This window comes from Notamacropus eugenii, chromosome 2 (genome assembly GCF_028372415.1).
Source record: "Notamacropus eugenii isolate mMacEug1 chromosome 2, mMacEug1.pri_v2, whole genome shotgun sequence".
Taxonomy (NCBI): domain Eukaryota; kingdom Metazoa; phylum Chordata; class Mammalia; order Diprotodontia; family Macropodidae; genus Notamacropus; species Notamacropus eugenii.
In genome coordinates this window covers 439,371,721-439,390,533 of record NC_092873.1, presented here as the reverse complement: position 1 = coordinate 439,390,533, position 18,813 = coordinate 439,371,721, and the positions used below count along the sequence as shown (strand labels likewise).

At 43.5% G+C, this 18,813-nt stretch overlaps 1 protein-coding gene across 1 annotated transcript in view; it reads left to right on the top strand.

Annotated features, from left to right (window-relative positions):
• The window catches only part of IGFN1 (immunoglobulin like and fibronectin type III domain containing 1), a 90,173-nt gene extending 71,711 nt beyond the window's left edge, over nucleotides 1-18,462 (top strand). Inside the window, exons 15-24 of the mRNA XM_072638177.1 lie at nucleotides 50-346; nucleotides 1,301-1,600; nucleotides 2,538-2,711; nucleotides 4,165-4,293; nucleotides 6,480-6,782; nucleotides 7,662-7,750; nucleotides 12,534-12,729; nucleotides 14,484-14,783; nucleotides 15,927-16,253; nucleotides 17,945-18,462. Of these exons, the coding sequence (XP_072494278.1) occupies nucleotides 50-346; nucleotides 1,301-1,600; nucleotides 2,538-2,711; nucleotides 4,165-4,293; nucleotides 6,480-6,782; nucleotides 7,662-7,750; nucleotides 12,534-12,729; nucleotides 14,484-14,783; nucleotides 15,927-16,253; nucleotides 17,945-17,958 (2,129 nt within the window). The 3' untranslated portion in view covers nucleotides 17,959-18,462. The remainder of the gene's footprint in view (nucleotides 1-49; nucleotides 347-1,300; nucleotides 1,601-2,537; nucleotides 2,712-4,164; nucleotides 4,294-6,479; nucleotides 6,783-7,661; nucleotides 7,751-12,533; nucleotides 12,730-14,483; nucleotides 14,784-15,926; nucleotides 16,254-17,944) is intronic.
• The last annotated feature ends 351 nt before the right edge of the window (nucleotides 18,463-18,813 follow it).

The window sequence follows — 18,813 nt, the reverse complement described above, 5'->3', positions numbered from 1 at the left end:
CAGGACTTGGGCTCCTCTCTGAACTAATTCCTTGTCCCACTTTGTTTAGAACCCCCAACCATTGCCCAGGATATGCTGGAGAAACTGAAGAAGCCTTTGGTGGTCAAGGCAGGGAAGACTGTCTCAGTGAAGATCCCGTTTTCAGGAGAGTCCCCTGTTCAAGCTTCCTGGAGGAAGGATGGGGCAGAAGTGGAGGGAGGCAACAGGGGAGCCCAGCTGGACCAGGGAGATAACTTCACTCGCCTGTGCCTCCCCAGCGCTAGTCGCAAGGACAGTGGACAGTACAGCGTGCAGCTGCGGAATGCAGGGGGCTCAGTGGAGGCTCACTTCACCCTGGAGGTCATAGGTGCCAGATCCAGCTCTCTCTTCTGGCCGGGGTTCCCAGGGGGTTGTGTAGGAGGCCTTGGTTTAGTCTTAGTCAGGGAGAGGGGACTTTAGATCATATTGTGGGCCATAGATTTGAAACTACAGCATCTGGGTTCAAATCCCACCCTATGAATGATTTCTAAAGTACTTTCCAGATCTAGATCATAGGATCTAGAGTGTTTCTTGCTCTCTCATTCATTTTATTGTCCAAACTTTACTTTTTCCCCCAAACCCAACTCCAGTTTCTGTTGTTTCCTCTCCAGGGGATGGTCCTGCCCTCTTCTGGTTAGTTCAGCCTAGTCTAGAAGAAGGAGGGGTTGAGCATCACCTGGGTGCTCTGACTCAGCTTATGTGAGTGTAGTAGACAGCAAGTAATGCAGCTGGGCCCAAAGATAAGATCAAGGATATCAGTCTCTGGGCCAGAACAGGCTGATTCCCATGCCATTCATGCCAGAGGAGCTCCTGGGAGGAGATGCTCCCCTGAGGGCCTCCTACCTCTGCTAGGGGCACGGCAGACTCACCTTTAGCACTTGGCTAACCCTAGAAGCATAGTGTAATGGAAGGAATTCTGGACTTGGAGTCAGAGTCCCTGCGTTAAAGTCCTTGCTACCATTTACTACCTTTGTCACCCTGGGTGAGTTGTTTGACCCTCTCTGAGTCTCAATTTTCTTACCTCTGAATTAGGAAGCTTGAACTTAGATGGTGCTAAGGTCCTTTCTCGCTCTAAATTCTATGAAAAAATACTTTCTTATCCACTAGCCACTTGCCAGTGTCCTCTAGGATAGGCTACTCCTGGAAGGAAAGTTGAGGTGAAGGCATTATTAGCCTGTTTACTGCAGTGGAAAAGACCCTCCCCCAGTCCAAGCCTCCTTCAGACATACATATACACACACATAGAGGCTTCTTTAACCATCCTGTTCCCTTTGACCCCCAGACAAGCCCCAGCACCCACAGGGCCCTCTGAAGGTCCAGTACTGTCGGGGGGCGGGCATCAACCTGAGCTGGCAGCCTCCGAGGGATGATGGGGGCCGAGCTGTGCTGACCTATGTGGTGGAAAGGCACCAGGCTGGTAGGACCACCTGGCTGAAGCTTGGCGAGACCCCTGGAAATGTCACCACTTTTTCTGATACCCGGGGGGAGGAAGGAAAGAAATATACCTTCCGAGTACGGGCGGTGACCTCAGAGGGTTCCGGAGAGGCACTCATTTCAGAGGAGCTGCTGGTGGCTTCTGAAGGTGAGGGGGAGTGTGGGGAGAGTCCGGGAGGAAACCACGCTGAAATCCCAGCCAGGAAAAAGCTTCCCCTTGGAGAAGTCAGCAAATGCCCTTGAGATTCTGAGACAAGAAATGTGGCCAGATGATTTGGGGAGGTGTTTTCCATAGTAGGGGCCATGATAACCTTCAATCCTAGCCTTCTTTTATCTATCAACTAGATTGCTTTTGAAGTCAGAAAAACTCCAAGGTCCATAAGCAAAGAGTTAATGACCCTATGACCTGAGTCCAGGTCCCACCTCTACTTACCTGTGTGTCCCTAGTGAAATCACTTATCACTTAATCCTTCAGCTTCTTTTATCCTCTGAGGGGATTTGACTAAAAGGTCTTTGAGGTCCTTTCCAGAGCTTGGTCCATGACAATCTCTGATACATGCTGGCCCTTGACCAAGCCCCCCAGGCAACTCTCTAAGACTGTAGTGCCAGCCTGCATTGGTAGGAATTATTTTCCCAGGTGCTTCCTGTGTGGATGAAATCACACATGGGACACCTGGGAAGTGATTATTTGGTCTTTTGTTCTGAAAGTGAGAGAGATTCTGAGCAGGTTGCCTTCACTGTTGGTGTCTCCGAGTTCAAGTTTGGGAAACACCAGACTCCAACCTCTATCCAATCTCCATTGACCTGGGGATTTTATTTTGCAGAGGTCAAGAGAAATTGCTCTTGGCACAAAGGTCTCAGGGACCACATTAGGCTACTGATCCCTCTCTGTCTCCATCCAGGGTAGGGTGACTTTCTCACAGCAACCTGGGCACAAATGCTCCAAAGGGCATGATGCTGGGCATGGTGCAATTTCCTCTCTGCCCCAGGAAAAAAATGCAAGCAATGTAAATGCTCCCCATGCTCTTTTGAGAGTAGTCTGACCCCTGATATGCCTTTGCTTTGCCCCTTGACTTCTCTTGTAGCTTGTCCTAGACCCCCTCCAGCTCCAACCATTACATCTGCTACCAGTCAAGGTGTCACCCTGACATGGACAGCACCCAAGGGCCCAGAGAGTGCTCACCTCCTTGGATACTTGATTGAGAAGAGAAAGAAAGGAAGCAACACCTGGACAGCTGTCAATGACCAGCCTATCTCTGGTGAGTAAGCTTGAATGGGGAACAAGGGCTATGGGGGTTAGGGTACAGAAGCAGACAGAGGAGAATGGGAGACTGCTGGCCCCTGGCCCCAAGTCCCTGGGCCCAGCCAAGTTGCCAGTGAGCAAGGCAATATTTTGCTTTCATTCCTGTATTCAACTCTGGGTCTGGGGGATCCAGGCCCAGGCCAATGCAATTCCTAAGAATTCAGCAAAACTTCATTCCTTAGCCTCCCACTTTCTCAGTCCTACTGACTGTTGTTTTCCACTTAGGTCATCTGATTTAATAGAAAGATCCTATGGTATTTTAGAATGACAAGAGATCTTAGAGATCATCTACTCTAACTTCCTCATTTTACAGGGGAGAAAACTGAGGCACAGAAAGGCATAGGGAGTTGCTCACCCTCACACAGCTAGATAGTGGAGGGGCTAGGATTCAATTCAAAATGATCTGACACCACAATGTGATTAACAGTCACAACAACATGGTTCTAACCCCAGCCTTATCATTAACTTTCTGTAGAACTTTGAGTAAATTACTTATATTTTTCAAGCTTCAGTTTCCTTACTTATCAAATGGGTAGAATTCCTCTTTCCCTGCTATCCTTATTGGGATATGATCGAAAGAAAGAATATCCAAAGAGCTGAAGAGATAAAATACTTTATATTATATTACACACACACACGTCTATGTGTGTATGTGTGTGTCTTATTTTCTGTATGTGTGTATATGTACATACATACAGTCACTGCTGTTCCGTTGTTCAGTCAAGTCTGACTCTTTGGGACCCCTCTATGGGGTTTTCTTGGCAAGGATACTGAAGTAATTTGCCGTTTCTTTCTCCAATATATGCATACACATATACACATATGCTTTCACATACATATACACTTTATTTTACATATGTAAAAACATACTTATAAATATATACTTTTAAACATACACATATCCATACTTAATTATATATACATGATTTATTATATATATGCATGCTTTAATATAGACATATATCCTTTGTTATAGGACATATTTTATTTTACACATACTATGCATACTTTATTATATATCCTTTGTTAAATTACATGTATAATTTTACTGATATACGTATATGCATGCTTTACATATGTACTTTATTATATATCCATACTTTGCTATATATCATACATTTTTGTATATTCATATAATCCATTATTTCTTTATCATTAAAAAATGGAAGGATTGACCCCAATGGTTCCAAGTCCCAGAAGACCTTGTCTGGGTTACAGTTCACAGTTGCCATGATCTCTGTGGTCCAAAGGACACCAGTCAGCATGAGAATCTTGCTATGGGCTTAGCCAGTCATAATGAAATAGGTGGGGCCACAGTAGGATATCCACCTAGAATGCTTTCTAGGGACCTGGGGCTCAGATTGGCTGCTGGATTCCTATGACTAACTGGAGTATGGGGATGTTCACAGAGAGGAAATGGATGGTAACGGACCTGCTGCAGGGCTGTCAATACCAGTTCCGAGTGACTGCTGTGGGGCCCTCTGGCCCTGGGGAGCCTGGACCCCCATCAGATGCTGTTTTTGCTAGAGACCCCATGAGTAAGTGCAAATGTCAACTCTGGCAAGGTAACTCTGGGAGCAATGGGGAGAAAATGAGAAGTCATTAATCAGGTAATATAGGGAAAATCAAAGTTCAGGAAAAGACAGGAAGTCCAAAGGTCAGGAATACCATGTTCTTTGGGATTCAGCACATGGATGGAGCAGAAAGAGTCCCTTAAACAGAGCAAGAACAGAAGCACAGTGTAGAGCCCTCAGACTAGAAGGTCCTCCTTCCTCCTCATCTCCCCTACCCCTCAGCCTCTACACAGGACAGGCCCCTAATCCAGGCCACTCAGAGGTGCAACTTGTACAACCTCCTAAATGATCACTCACAAAGCAGAGAAATGAAATGGCTCTAGTGAGATGCAGAGGGAGAGTGTGCACCCATCCACCAATGAAGAACAAGAGGAGGGGCTGCACATTGCTGATAGGCTTTTGGTAAATTTCCTGGATTTTAAGCATGTGCTGGGCAGATCGCCTTATTTGCCTTTCAATCTTCTAGGAAGCCTTGCACAGTTCAGAGTAGGTGCATAGGTACTCAGTAAGCGTCTGAATGAATGGAGTGAATGAAATGGGTGAATGATCCCAGAGAAGGATATTCTACAATTTATAGATTTGTCTATTCATTTTCTATTTATTCACCTATCCATTCATCTATTCACTTTCTATTTATCTATTCACCTATCTATTCACTCATCTATTTATCGGTTCATTTTCTATTTATCTATTCACTTATCTATTTATTCATCTATTCATTAATCAATCAATTAATTAATTAATCAGGTATTGTTTGAGCTGACATTTAGGAGAGGCACAGTGTGGAAGGGAGCAAAGAGGCAGTTCCAGACATTCAATTCAGCAAATGTTATTGAGCACCACTGGGTGAAAGGCAAGAAGCAGAGTGGCATGGTTAGATAGTTAACCTTGGGAGTCATAAAGGTCTTGGTTCAAGTCTTGCCTCTGATGCATATTGGCAAGTCACAGCACCTATGGCCCAGAAGCCACTCTCCTGCGCTATTCCATGTGGTTGGAAGGAACTTCCACACTGGGAGTTCCCCCACCTAGATAAAATCTCAGATTCAGGCATCACCAAAACATGAAAGTGAATGTGCAGGCAAAAAAGATATGTTTAAGTGTCTAACATAAGTCTAACATAAGCCTCTCAGACATTATTAGACATGTAAGTATTGGTGGTGGGAATGAAGGGGAGCCTGTATACATACAGTATTCAAGACTGTAAATTTCTTAGCACATTTGAATAAAGCTGTTAAGAGAACGTGGCTCTGGAATAGGCATTTAGGAAACAGACTAAAGAACAATGATGGATAATACAGGGCTGTCAATATGAATTCTGAGTGACAGTTGGGAGGGCCTCTGAGCCAGGGGAATTTGAACTCAGGACCTCATGAATATGGACCCCATCTCCAGAAAGTTTATTTTTTATTTAAAAAATTTAAAGCATTTTTTTCAATTGAAATTCTCTCCCTCCCTCCACCCTTTCTTCTGCCCACTGAGAAGGCAAGACATACTAAACCCATTCTATATATGAAGTCATGCAAAACTTATTTCTACGTTAGCCATGTTGCAAAAAAAAATCAAGAAAAGTAGAGAAAATGAGAAATAAATCTGTGCTCAGAGCTCATCAGTACTTTCTCTGGAGGGAAATAGAATTTTTTAAAATCAAAAAAACCCCCCAAAAACAAACAAACAAAAATTTTTTAAAAATCGTGAGTTCTTTGGAATTGTCATGGATTGTTGTATAGATCAGAAACTAGCCAAGTTTTTCACAAGCTGATTATACTATTACTGTTACTGTGTATAATATTCTCCCAGGAAGTTTAAAATACATTGAGAAATCAGTTGAAATCTATAGTGACTGTAGGAGTCTAAGGGGAAAGGGAAAGTGCTTGGGTCAGAGGCTATAGAGCCAGGTTGGAGAAAGGGTGGACTGAGCTTGAAGGAAGTTACCTTAAACAATGATGGAGAAAATTGTGGAATGGAGGAGGGAAGCTGTTCTAGGCATGTTCTTCTATAAAGCATAGAGGAGCCAATGGAGAACTTCTGACTTGCTGTAGGGAATCTTAGATTCTCTGTACTTTATAAAAACAAGCCCAGAACTCTCCCCTTGGAAGGGAGTGACTCTATTTCCATGCCTGGAAGCTGACATTCTCATTGTATCCTTCCAGGACCCCCTGGTCCTGTTCGGGATCTCCAAGTAACTGACACATCCCACTCCAGCATCACATTGAGCTGGACCAGACCAGATGCCCAGGATGGGGATGATGTCCAGGGCTATCTGGTGGAAATGAGGAGCTTAGATAGTCTTCAGTGGAGCCGTTGCCATCCTGGCACCGTGAGTAGCACCACCTACACTGTCAAGGGGCTCCGGTCACAGGAGGCCTACTTCCTGAGGGTAACAGCTGTCAATGATGGGGGTCAGGGCCAGCCCACCACTCTGGACACCTGCATCCAGGCCATGCCTGTATCTGGTGAGTTATCAGTTCTTCTCTTCCTTCTATTTTCCACACATATGTTGCTCAAAGAGCATCCCTGCCTACATTCACTAGCATTTGTTATACCTGACTTCCCAGATACCAACTAGTCTTCATATAATTTCATATACATAAATGACTCTGGTTAAATCATTTCACTTCCCTGGGCCTTGATTTCTTTATCTGTAAAATGAGGTGGTTAAAGAAGCATATTTTTTGAACCTCAGAACCTTGGTGTTTTCTGCAAGGTGAATGGGCTTCCCTGAGAAAATGTTGACACCAGATAGTCATCTGGAAGGGGCTGCCCTTGTCCCAACTCAAACTCAAGAGCCTCTGACTTGAGGGGCTTTTACCAGACGTCAAGATTCCTTTCCCTCTCTAGTGTCAGCTCCAACTCTCATCTCAGTTCAGGTGGGACTGGTGGAGTCAGCACTTGGGGAAGAGGCAACATTGCCCGCAATACCCATGGATATCTATCCACTGTAGGAACCACACAACTACCTCTCTTTCCCCATCTCCCTTTTCCTTAACATTCCTCTTTCAACCTATTCTTTCTCTTGGTCTTCTTCCTCCCCCTTCTCCCAATATTTTCCTTTCAGTTCCCATACCTTTTCACCTCAGTTCTCCAGCTTCCAAACGTACCCCAATTCTCCTAGCCCTGGGATGTTTTGGGGGTTTCCTGGTATCTATATCTGTGACTGAATTGACTGAGCCTGAAGAAAGTGACAGGTTGGCCTCCTAGCTAGGAAGAGTCACATGGGCTGATATTCACTTGCTCTCTAGACCTTCTCCCCTTATGTTAAGGCAGAGGTTGGAGGGCAGGGGACCAGGGCCAGAGGAGAGGGAGGGAAATGACCAAGGCTCTCTGCTTTCTAGTCTCTCCCAAGTTCCTCATGGATACCACCACCACAAACTATGTGACTGTCAGGTCTGGGGACATGGTCCGAGTTCCTGTTTCCTTTGAGGTGAGTCCTCCCTTGTGTAAAGGGGATCAGAGAGTAAGGACCCCATCATGGAAGCCTTGAATTTTTCAGCCTTCTTCCCTAGGGTTCAGGAGATGGACAAGAAACCAGACCACAATTTGTTGAGGTGAAATTTAACAAAAAGATAAAATAAGGTACCTTTTCTGAGTAAGATCTCATTTTATTAATAGGGCACTACCTCCTAAGAAAGGGGTCAGTGGCTTGCCCCTGTTTATGTGAAAGACCATGAGCAAAAAGATAGATCCTCTTTTATAGGTTTTGGGGAGCACAGAACAAAGAACAGAACAGGGTAGATGACATCATAGGCTTGAGGGCATCCTGACTGGTTATATAGCTGGAGGCATGGGGAACAATATGATTGGTCGGAAGTTGGGAATAAGGTGCTAGCAACTACCCCCTCCTTCTCTTCTGTGATTAAGATGTATTTGTTGAGTCTATCTGCAAGTAAGTGCCCCAGATACCTTTGGACAGAAAAGCAGAAATCCTTGAAAGATGACTTGGTACTGTAGAGTTACTAGACCCAACTCCCTTGTGTCTACCTGCGTATCCCAAAGTTAGCAGAATTTCTTGATGCAAGAATAAAATAATGATTAGCAGGAGAGCTGGAGTTCTAAACTTAACCCATTACAGACCAGCTGAATTCTGAACTAAGTTCAGAGACAGAGAACTATGACAAGCAGTTGCACGACAAAATGAATTAATTGTAAATAGGATCAATAAAAAAATGATACAAAATCAAATTAATCTTCTCAAGTGTAATGAGTTTGATGTAGCACAAAGATGATCTGGGTTACTAGGATATAATGGAGTTGGACTCAGAGCTAAGGACACCTCGGTTCAGATCCTGCCTCTGACGCTTACTGGCTGTGTAATCATGAGCAAGTCACTTAAACTGAGCCTGGTTACTCTCCTCTATAAAATGGAAATAATAATACTTAAGAGTATCTACTTTATGGAATTGTTGTGAAGAGAACCCTTTGTAAACTTTAGAGTGCTACATAAAAATGAGCTGTTACTAATTTAGACTTGGGTTTGACACTAACTAGCCATCGACTTCCCTATGGTACTGCCCAAGCATCTTTCCATCTCTGAGCCCCATTGTTCTTTGTTAAAGAAGGGGGTTGGACCAAGAGACAAGGTTCCCTCCAGCTCAGTATTGCACTATGAAAATAGCATTGACTCTGGAGTCAGAGAAGCTGGGCTCCAATGCCATCTATGACATCTACTATCTGTGTGAGCCAGGCAAGTCATTTTAATAGATAACAGCATCATAAATTTAGTGCTAACAGGGACCTTCAAAACCCTTTTCTGTGCCTCAGTTTCTTTATCTGTAAAACAAGGGGATTAGACTAGAGGTTAGCCAATAAGCATTTATTAAGCACCAACTATGTGCTAAGTAAGTGTTGGGAAAATAACATCCTTTCTGTCAAGAATAATATTTTTTCCTAAGTGCAAACTTATAAGAAATAAACTCTAAATACATAGGGAGAATAAAGTTTTACATATATGGTTGCTCTAAAATATTCAAATGGATATGTGATCTCATTGATTGGGGCACTCACTTCAATAATTCAGAATAAATCTCAACCTCTCTGCCAAAAAAAAATATATTTTAATGGAGAAGACAATCTGTGAATAACTAGGTACATATAGAATCTATTATTCAGAGCAGACAAAGACAACCTGAAAGAAGAAGAAGGCATTAGCTTAGGGGGAGGGGCTGGCAAGACCTCTTGTAGAAGCTGGGATTTGAGCTGAGTCTTGAAGGAAGCCAAGGTAACTAAGAGATAGATGGGAGGAGGCATGGAGGACTGCCAGTGCAAAGTTGGGAGAGGATAAAATGTGTGCAAGGAATGGTAAGTGAACCTGCATAGCCAGACCATACAGTGCATAAAGGGAAATAAAGTCTAAGAAGACTGGAGAAGGTAAGAAGGAGCCACATGGTGAAGATCTTACAGGCAAAACAGATGAATTCATATTTAACCCTAGAAAAATTAGGGAGTCACTGAGCTCCCTGGGTAGGGGCAATGCCAGGGTCAGCTCTGTGACTGAGAAAAGTCACCTTGATAGCTGAGGTGGGGATGAATTGGAGAAAGACTACATACAGGGAGGGACAGGGAGGTGGTGCAGTGGATAAAGTGCCAGGCCTGGAGTCAGGAAAACCCAAGTTCAAATCCAACTTCAGACATCAGCTGTGTGATCCTGGGCAAGTCACTTAACCCTGTTTGACTCAGTTTCCTCATATTTAAAATGAAGGAAATGGCAAACCACTCCAATATTTTTGCCAAGAAAACTCCAGATGAAGTCATGAAGAGTCAGACATGACTGAAATGATGCAACAGCAACAAAAGATATGGGGAGACCAGTTATAAGCTACTGTAGTAGTCCAGGTGAGACTAGACTGGTGTCTGGGTTGTGAGCAGAAAGAGCAGGTTGTATAAGAAAAGTTGCAAAAGTAGAAATGACAATATTTGCCAGTAGATTAGAGATGTGGTCTGAGAGACAGATAGAAGTTGAGGATGCCAGAAAGGTTTGAAGCCTGGTTGACTGGAAAGATGGTGGTGCTCTTGAGAGTAATAAGAAAATTTGGAAGCAAGGAGTGTCTGGGAGTAAAGAAATTAATTGTGCTTTGGATATGTAAAGCTTGAGATGTTTCAGGAATGGGCCAGTAGATAAAGACTGAAGAGGAGAGAGAGTGGGGAGGATGGGATCAAGGGCCTGGGTAAATGGGTTAAATTTGGAAAGCAGAAGGGCCACCTCCTCATCTGAGACTGAAATGAAGAAAGATATAGGGAGGAAAGATGCCAATCTAATGATGTGAGATAAGAAAGAGGGAGAAGAGAGAATCTCTTAGTGAATAGTCTCATTTTTTTTTTTTTGGTGAAGTATGGAACTGGGGATGGGGGATGCCTTGGGATTTTTGAAGAGAGAGGAGATGAGCCATTGTGGAGAGTTCGACAGGGAACCAATTAAAGAGGAGGAGAATGTTGGCCTTGCTGCAGCATGAGCTCAGTTGAGGCAGTTAATATGAATGAATAGTGGGTTAATTCAGTATGGTTTCATGATCACATACAGCTCTGTTTGGCAGCACATGAATGGGAGAAGTGGATGAGACAGTGGAAGTAATCTGGAGTCCCATCTAGGTCTAGAGTTCTATGGTTCTAACATCCATGGTTCTAACCTCACTTCTGTCATTGAAAGGACTGACCCCAGTGCCTTTCCTCTGAGATCACCTGCCATCTCTGCTGTATGTATGTTGTGTGTATAGAGTTATTGACAAGTGATATTCCCCATTAGATTGTGAACTCCTGCAAAGTAGGGACTGGGGTTTTTTGTTTATTTCTGCCTTTGTATTCCCAGTGTTTAGCACAGTATTTGACACATAATAAGTACTTAATAAGTGCTTGTTGATAGACTCCTATCACATCCCTTCTCTCACCCCCCAAGAGGGCAATTCACCTCCAGTAATCTCCCTTCTAGTGATAATAGCAGATATCACACTTCAAGTCAAGTTAGCAAGTCAATGATTATTTATTAGTAAGCCCTTACTACTATGTGCCAGATACTGTACTAAGAATGAGAATACAAATACAGGCAGAAAGAAAGACAGTTCTTACCCTCAAGGAGATTTAGTTCTAATGGTGGAAGACAAAAAATCAAAAGGAGATGAAAAGGGGGCAGGAGGATGAAGGAGTGTGTATGTGTGGGGCGGGGCATGGTAGAGAAAGTCTAGATCGGGAATCTAGCCTGGAGAGGAATGAAGACGTATTTGGCATGGACCTCTTCTTCAAAATGAAGGTTCCAGGAGGAACCAGCCAATCAGGAGAAGCCTCAGGGCTAAGAAAACTTCCAATGGGAGAAGCCCAGAGGTAGAAGGACCTTTCGAGATGAAGAGGTTTCTAGAAAAAGGTATGTGGGGATGAATTAGGAACAGAGTTGAGTGACAAATGTATTTCCAAACTCCTACTACTTGTACCATCAATTCTCCATTATTCATGTGAATGGAAGTGACCAACATAATGGATAATCTAAATTAAATTATTTTTGACATCAGATTGCATATATATATGTATGTATATGCATATACATGCATATGTATATATGTATACACACAATATGTATGCATATACACATATGATTTTTGGAAGAAGGATTGGTTTAGGCTGATTGTGAAATGAGTCTATTATCCCTGAGCCCATTTCATTTATCATTGACTGAGCTTCTGGCACTGGGAGTTAGGAAAGTGAAGGGAAGGCAGGATGAGGACAATAGATGAAAAGCAACTACTATGCCTGAATTTCTTTGGGGAGAGATGTGTGCCTAGTTCTTGAAATGCATGCAATGCAAGGGATGGCATTCTAAAGTCCCTTCCCATTCTAAAATCTCTGATCCATGAGTTAAGCTTATATCTGGAGGGGTGTGTGTGTGTGTGAGTGTGTATAGGAATAAGATTTTGGATGAGTAAGATGATCAGATGATCAGTTCTCTAGAGAGATTTATCCTTCCTTTCTATGCTGGATACTTTTAAAGTTTGTCTCTAAATGGGCAATGTGCTTCTACTTGTTTCTTTCTTGCCTTCCCCCTAAGGGGATGGTGACAATGTGCCCAAGATCACACAGGGAGCCAAAAGCATCCACAGAAGGTACCATGGGCACAGTTGAGCACAGTGATGGGAAAGGAACAGAGAAGGAGCTGTCCAGAGAAGGTAGTCAACGTTAAGCTGAGGCACTAATCCAAGAGGTGGGTTTGTGGGGACTGTTCACAGGGTTCCCCTATGCCTGAGGTGATTTGGCTGAAAGATGGGCTGCCCCTGTCCAAGAGGACAGTCACCACCATCAAAGATGGCCTCACTCAACTTCTAATCCCAGCGGCCAGCCTCTCAGATAGTGGCCTCTACACTGTGATGCTGAGGAACCTACAGGGGAAAGAGGTGACCTACAGCTTTCTCATTCGAGTGTCAGGTAAAGCAAATCATTCTCCTTCCCTTTCCACTTATACACTGCCAGGCAGTATTGACTCAGACTGTGGGGTTGGGGTTGTGTACCTAAGGAACATATTTACCGACTCATCACAGACATTCTAGCTGGTGAGTGGCTCCTCTGTACCACCTGAGCAATGCGAAATGGTCTCCCTATCAATTTCTCAAATATGAGAGATGGAGATGGGGGAGGGAGAGAAGGATTAGGGATGAGATCCCATTATTCCTAAGCCCTAGGAATTTTCTTGTGAATTGTCCATCAGTCAGTCAATAAGCATTTATTAAGTGACTACTGTGTGCCAGGTACAGTGCTAAGTGCTGGAGATACAAAGAGAGGTAATAAATAACCTTTGCCCTTCAGAATGCAAAACAAATATGCGTAAACAAGTTACATACAGGATAAATTGGAAATAATCAACAGAGAGAAGCATTAGCATGAAGAGGGATTGGGAAAGGCTTTTCATTTTAGACGCAATTTGAATCTTAAATTTAAGCTGTCTATTGTATATCTAATTCATGAAGTCTCATAGGCAGTTGGAATTTTGAGACTGGAGGTCTCTGGAGGGATGGTAATTACATCCATGGGATCTTATAAGATCACCAAGTGATGCAATACAATGGGAAAAGAGAGGAGGGCCCAGGATAAAGCCCTGTGGGGTGCCTATGGTTAATGGGTATGACCTAGATGAGGATCCAGCAAAGGAGACTGAGGAATGGACTGATAGGTAGGAGAAGAAGCAGGAGACAATGGAATCCTGAAAACATAGAGAGAAGAAAGTATCAAGGAGAAAAAGGTGATCAACATTGTCAAAGGCTGCAGAAAGATCACAGAGAATAAGGATTGAGAAAAGTGACTCAGATTCTCTCACACAACCTCATTTATCATCTTAAACAAGTGGGCTGAGTTCTTTGTAGATTTTATAAGTGACATCATTAAAAAATCATTTGTAAACTGGGTAGCTGTAGGTGGCACTGAACATGACCCAATGAGTCACACAAATCCAGTCCTTGCTTTTTTAGGAGTTTACAAGTCAGACCAGAAAGCTGACATAGAAACAGCCAGCATGCTTAGATAATGCCATTATCTAATTAACTGGGAAGTAATCAGAAAATAACAGACATTTATTAATGCCTACTATATGCCAGGCACATAGGAGACAAAACAGTTTCTGCCCTCTAGTTGCTGCGGATGGTGTGTGGGGAGGTGGTGAACAGGAAAATAGATAGTTATAATATCAGGTAAAAAGTGATAAAGCGGGAGTTAGGGGGGAGGAAATTTGAGGAGGTCAAGAACACTTTCAGCTGTAAAGAGTAAGGAGAAGACTTGGGCAAAGCTTCATGGAGAAGATAGCACCTGAGCTTGTTTTGAAAGAAGAGAATGGAAATGCATTCTAGAATTAAAGGCAACCCTACTGCTTTTAAAAGCTAGCCCAATTATGGAAAAAATTCAAGTGAATTAAGAAAAAATTTTTTTCAGCAGAGTGAAAATTTTAGCCATATCCCTTGAGATAATTGGTGATTCCCTGCCCCACCCCCTTCTAGCAGTGTCACACACTAAACTTGGGTTGATAATCATGGGGTCTTAGTTGATATTAAAATGCACCTGTATTTCCTGGCCACATATTCCCTCTCTGAGAAACAGGCTTATTAGCAGAGAAAAAATGGTCTAAGATTTCAAATGTGCCCCACAAAATAAATAACTAGAGTTGCTTCCATATGAATCTTCTCCTCCTACAGCATCTCCTGCTGCCCCAGGGCCCATCCGGCTGGAGCAGAATGTCCCTGGAACTGTGACAGCAGTGTGGGAGCCTCCTCCAGATGATGGTCAGGGTGGCTTGCTCTACTACACTGTGCTAACACGCTCCTCGGCCCATGGTGCATGGCAGGAGGCAGGGGACCGGATCTACACCAATCGTTTCACTCTTGCCGGCATCCTCCCTGGCCATGAGTATTACTTCCGAGTTGTGGCTAAGAGTAAGCTGGGGGCCAGTGAGCCCTCTGACACCATAGAACCTTGGAGCATCCCCCGTCAACGAGGTAAGAGGTTCTGTGCCTTGGCTCTAGGGTATCTTTCTAGAGAATCACTCTTGAAGAAGACAAGGAGAGAGGGGTTTTCAGAAATAAATGGGAAGACCAAAACTCCAGGAGGTCTTGCTTATTGTTCTCATAACTTAGAAGCAGAATATAAGAGGAGAATGTAAGGGACCATCCAGTCCAGTACCCTCATTTTACCAAAGAGAAAACAGACCCAGAGTGGAGAGGTGAGCTCGTACAAGGTTATACATTAAGTTAGTATTAAAGCAAAGATCAAAACCCTGGCTCCTGGATCCCTGGTCATTGCACAATGCTGTAGGTTTCATAACCCAAGGGCTATGAGAGAACTTGGAAGGAGGAGTACAGGAGAGGGGAGGGTGAGAACAGCTGGAACCTAAGTTTAGGTGGCAACCTGGAGTTGTTGACCACTTTTCCTCCTCCTAGCCTACTGAACCATTTTTCTCCTACTCACCTCATTTCCTTATGGTACTCACTTACTTTTTCTCTCACCCACCAAACTGCTTACTCCTTCACCTGTCCACACACCCACTCTTGAGTAGCCATGTATCTATCTGTCTTCATACATGGCTCTTTGTACCTCTGTGGATGAGAGTACTTGGGGGGGTATAATTGATTTTTCTGTGTCTTCATCACCCCAGAATCAGAGCTAGAATAGAGAGTGGGTCTGGGGATTCACTTCAGTCTGGGTTCATTTTTCTCTGGAAAAAGTGCTTTTTATAGTCTAATAAATATGGTTACTAAATACACATGCGTGCATGTGGTTGTGAACACACACACTGAAAGCAGATATTATGGTATCATAGCAAGTGCTGAATTCATAATTAGAAGACTAGGTTCAAGTCAGCGTTGGGCTACTGGGGTATGATATATGACCTCTCTGGATCTCAGTTTCCTCACCTGTAAAATGAGGGGATGGGGGAAGTTGATTTCTATCATTAAATCTATGCTCCTGGTTCCAGAGGGGAAAATCAAAGAGGCAAATTCAGATGGGCAGAATCAAGGATTGTGGGGGTGGGGCAGGGGTTGGACAAGAAGACTCCTGGAGTCCCTTACAACTCTAGATCCTACTAGTGCCCCTCATTCCTTTCTGAGCCTCGAGCTTCCTGTTCTGTGATATCATTGCAGATAAGTTCATGGTGAAGATGCCTAACGTCAAGGAGCCAGATATGAGCCAGAAGCCCTACTTCTTGGTCAACCTACGGACGCACCTGCTGCCCCAAGGCTGTGAATGTTGCATGAGCTGTGCTGTTAAGGGAGAGCCTAGACCTAGAGTCACCTGGTTCAAGGATGATGAGAGCCTGGAAGGCAATCCCAACATATATAGTACAGATGTGCTGGGCGTCTGCTCCTTGGTCATCCCTAGTGTCACCCCCAAGGACAGTGGAAAGTACAAGGCTGTGGCTGAGAACAGACTGGGCCAGGCAGTCAGCACGGCTACCCTCATTGTCACAGGTAATAGCGACTTCCCTCTGTGTTAGCCAGTCGCTGACCAACACTGACTGAATGCCTTGTATGCATCTATCTCTCCTGGGAGCTTGCTTGGGTTGGGGATACCAGGGGGATCCAGAGGATAGAGGAAAGGCAGCATTTGCCTTCATCGAGCCAGTGATGTGATGGGGAAAATCCTCCAGGGATCTCCCAGTCTGATGGGGAGGATGTGGTATGCTAGACCTAGGGTTCAGGATACCCAGTAGTACCTTTTGTAATATTAACTAATTACAGAACCATAGGCAGAGCCCTTCATCTCTGGATTGAGTTGAACTAGATCAGAGGTATTTATCCTTGTGTGTGCGCGCGCGCGCGTGTGTGTGTGTGTGTGTGTGTGTGTATGTGTGATAGACCCCTTCTCAGAATAATGGTTTTAAATGCACAAAATGAAATAAATAGGATTAAAATAAATTTATTATTCTGGGCAACTAGGTGGCACAGTGAATAAAGTGCTGGGCCTGGAGTCAAGAAGACTCATCTTCATGAGTTCAAATCCAGCCTTCAATACTTACTAGCTATGTGACCTTCAGTAAGTCCCTATTTGGGTCAGTTTCCTCATCTGTAAAATGTGCTGGAGAAGGAAATGGAAAACCAGGAAAACCAGGGTCATGAAGAATTAGACAATGAACAATAACGAGAGGTGGATGAGGGGTTCTCATCTTTTTTTGTGTCATAAACCCCTTCTCAGAATAATGTTTTTAACACACAAAATAAAATATAGTATCAAAAATAAATATATTATGTTACATCATATTATGTTATAATATATAATTATATTGTTATGTTACATATTATGTTGCATTATATTAATTATATTTCATTACATCACATTATATTATATCATGTCTCTATTTTATCACATTAAATTGAAATATAGTTACCAAAATATTTTTAAAAACCAAGTTCACAGATTTCAAATTAAGAACCCACAGACTAGATGATTTGTAATTTCCCTTCAAACTTTTACATTCTTTGGTTCTACGAGATGATGTGCATTAGGTAGCCTAGTGGATAGGTTTGCAATCAATGAGATTTGAGTTCAAATCCTTCCTTGGACACTTATTAGTTGCGTGAGCTTGGGCAAGGCACATAACCTCTATCTGCCTTAGTTTCCTCATCTATAAAATGGGTATGATGGTAAGACCTACCTTGGTGGGGGAGGGGGTGTTGTTTTGAGGATCAAATGAGATGGTGTAAAAAATGCTTTGCAACATTAAGGTCCTGTGTCAATGGTGACTATTATAAAGCCACATATCAGCATTGTAGTATGATGTAGATTTATAAAGCAGTCCTCATTGATGTCAAGGAGAGGCTGCTATGTTAGCAGCTATGTGCAATTGATGGGGTTAGTGAGGGAAGGCTTCCTGCAAGAAGTAGAGGTTTGAGTTGGGTTTAGTGAAGATCTACAAGAAGGGTATCTCAAGCTGAGAGAATTGGCCTTACCATAGGGGTCTTTGAGATGGGTTTGGGAACAACCTTGTACTTTAGCTTGTTCAGTTAGAGTTTAAAGAGAGAAGTCTCTGGGATGTGAACCTCATTAAATGTGGGAAGGTGGCCAGGAATTTGGGACTTTTGTGGGTTCTGCCTCAGTTTGCCCATCCTTTCTTGAGGGTACAGACTATATCTCAGTTCCTGTTTCTCTCTCTCTCTCCCAGAATCCTACATCTAGCACCATGATGTCCCTGTCCATCCCTACAATGCAAAGAATGGATTCTCCCAAGGATCAAGTGTTCCCCATCATCTGCATCTTGCTGGTTGCCACAGGGCCCCTGGGATCTGTGGAGTGGGCATCTCATAGAAGGCTGCATTGAGATACACAGCCAAAGTGAAGGGGAGCTTCCTGGGGAATTCTCAACCCAGCAGACCCATCAGGAGGGGGTCATAGAAGCTGTAGAGATGAACACTGTGGCACCAGCTCTCTCACCAAAGTCTGAGGAGAGAGCCACTTGTCATCTTGCCACAACAGCAGACTCTCCCTATCTTCTTGTTGTGGTATCCATTCTTCTTCCTTTGGCAAAAGCCTTGTTTTCCCAACTGACTCACTCAGTCATACACAGCAAGAGTTGTGGTTGGTGCAGAAGGAAATCTAGGGTCAATGGACAGGGAGGATTGTTATGTATCTTGTCATTAAATCACTAGTATGAAATGGCTCTATAAAGTGAATGCAAATCAATCTGGGATGGAGGTTGTGTCTGAACAGAGCTACACACACACACACACACACACACACACACACACACACACGCATCTCAGGCCAGGCCCTTTCTCTTGACCCCAGATGCCACGGCCATCATTAGTTGCTTTGAAGATATCGAGTCTCTTACTTAGCAAGAAGGGAGAAAACTAAAAAATACCATTGAACAAGCATTAATTATTTGCCATGTGCTACAAGCACATGGGAGCAACAAAGACATGTAAGATATGACCTCTGCCCTCAAGGATTTGATACTACTGCAGGTTTAGTTTGATTAACAAGACACAAACATATTAAAAGGCTAAAAAGCAATACCAAATGATTGGTAGA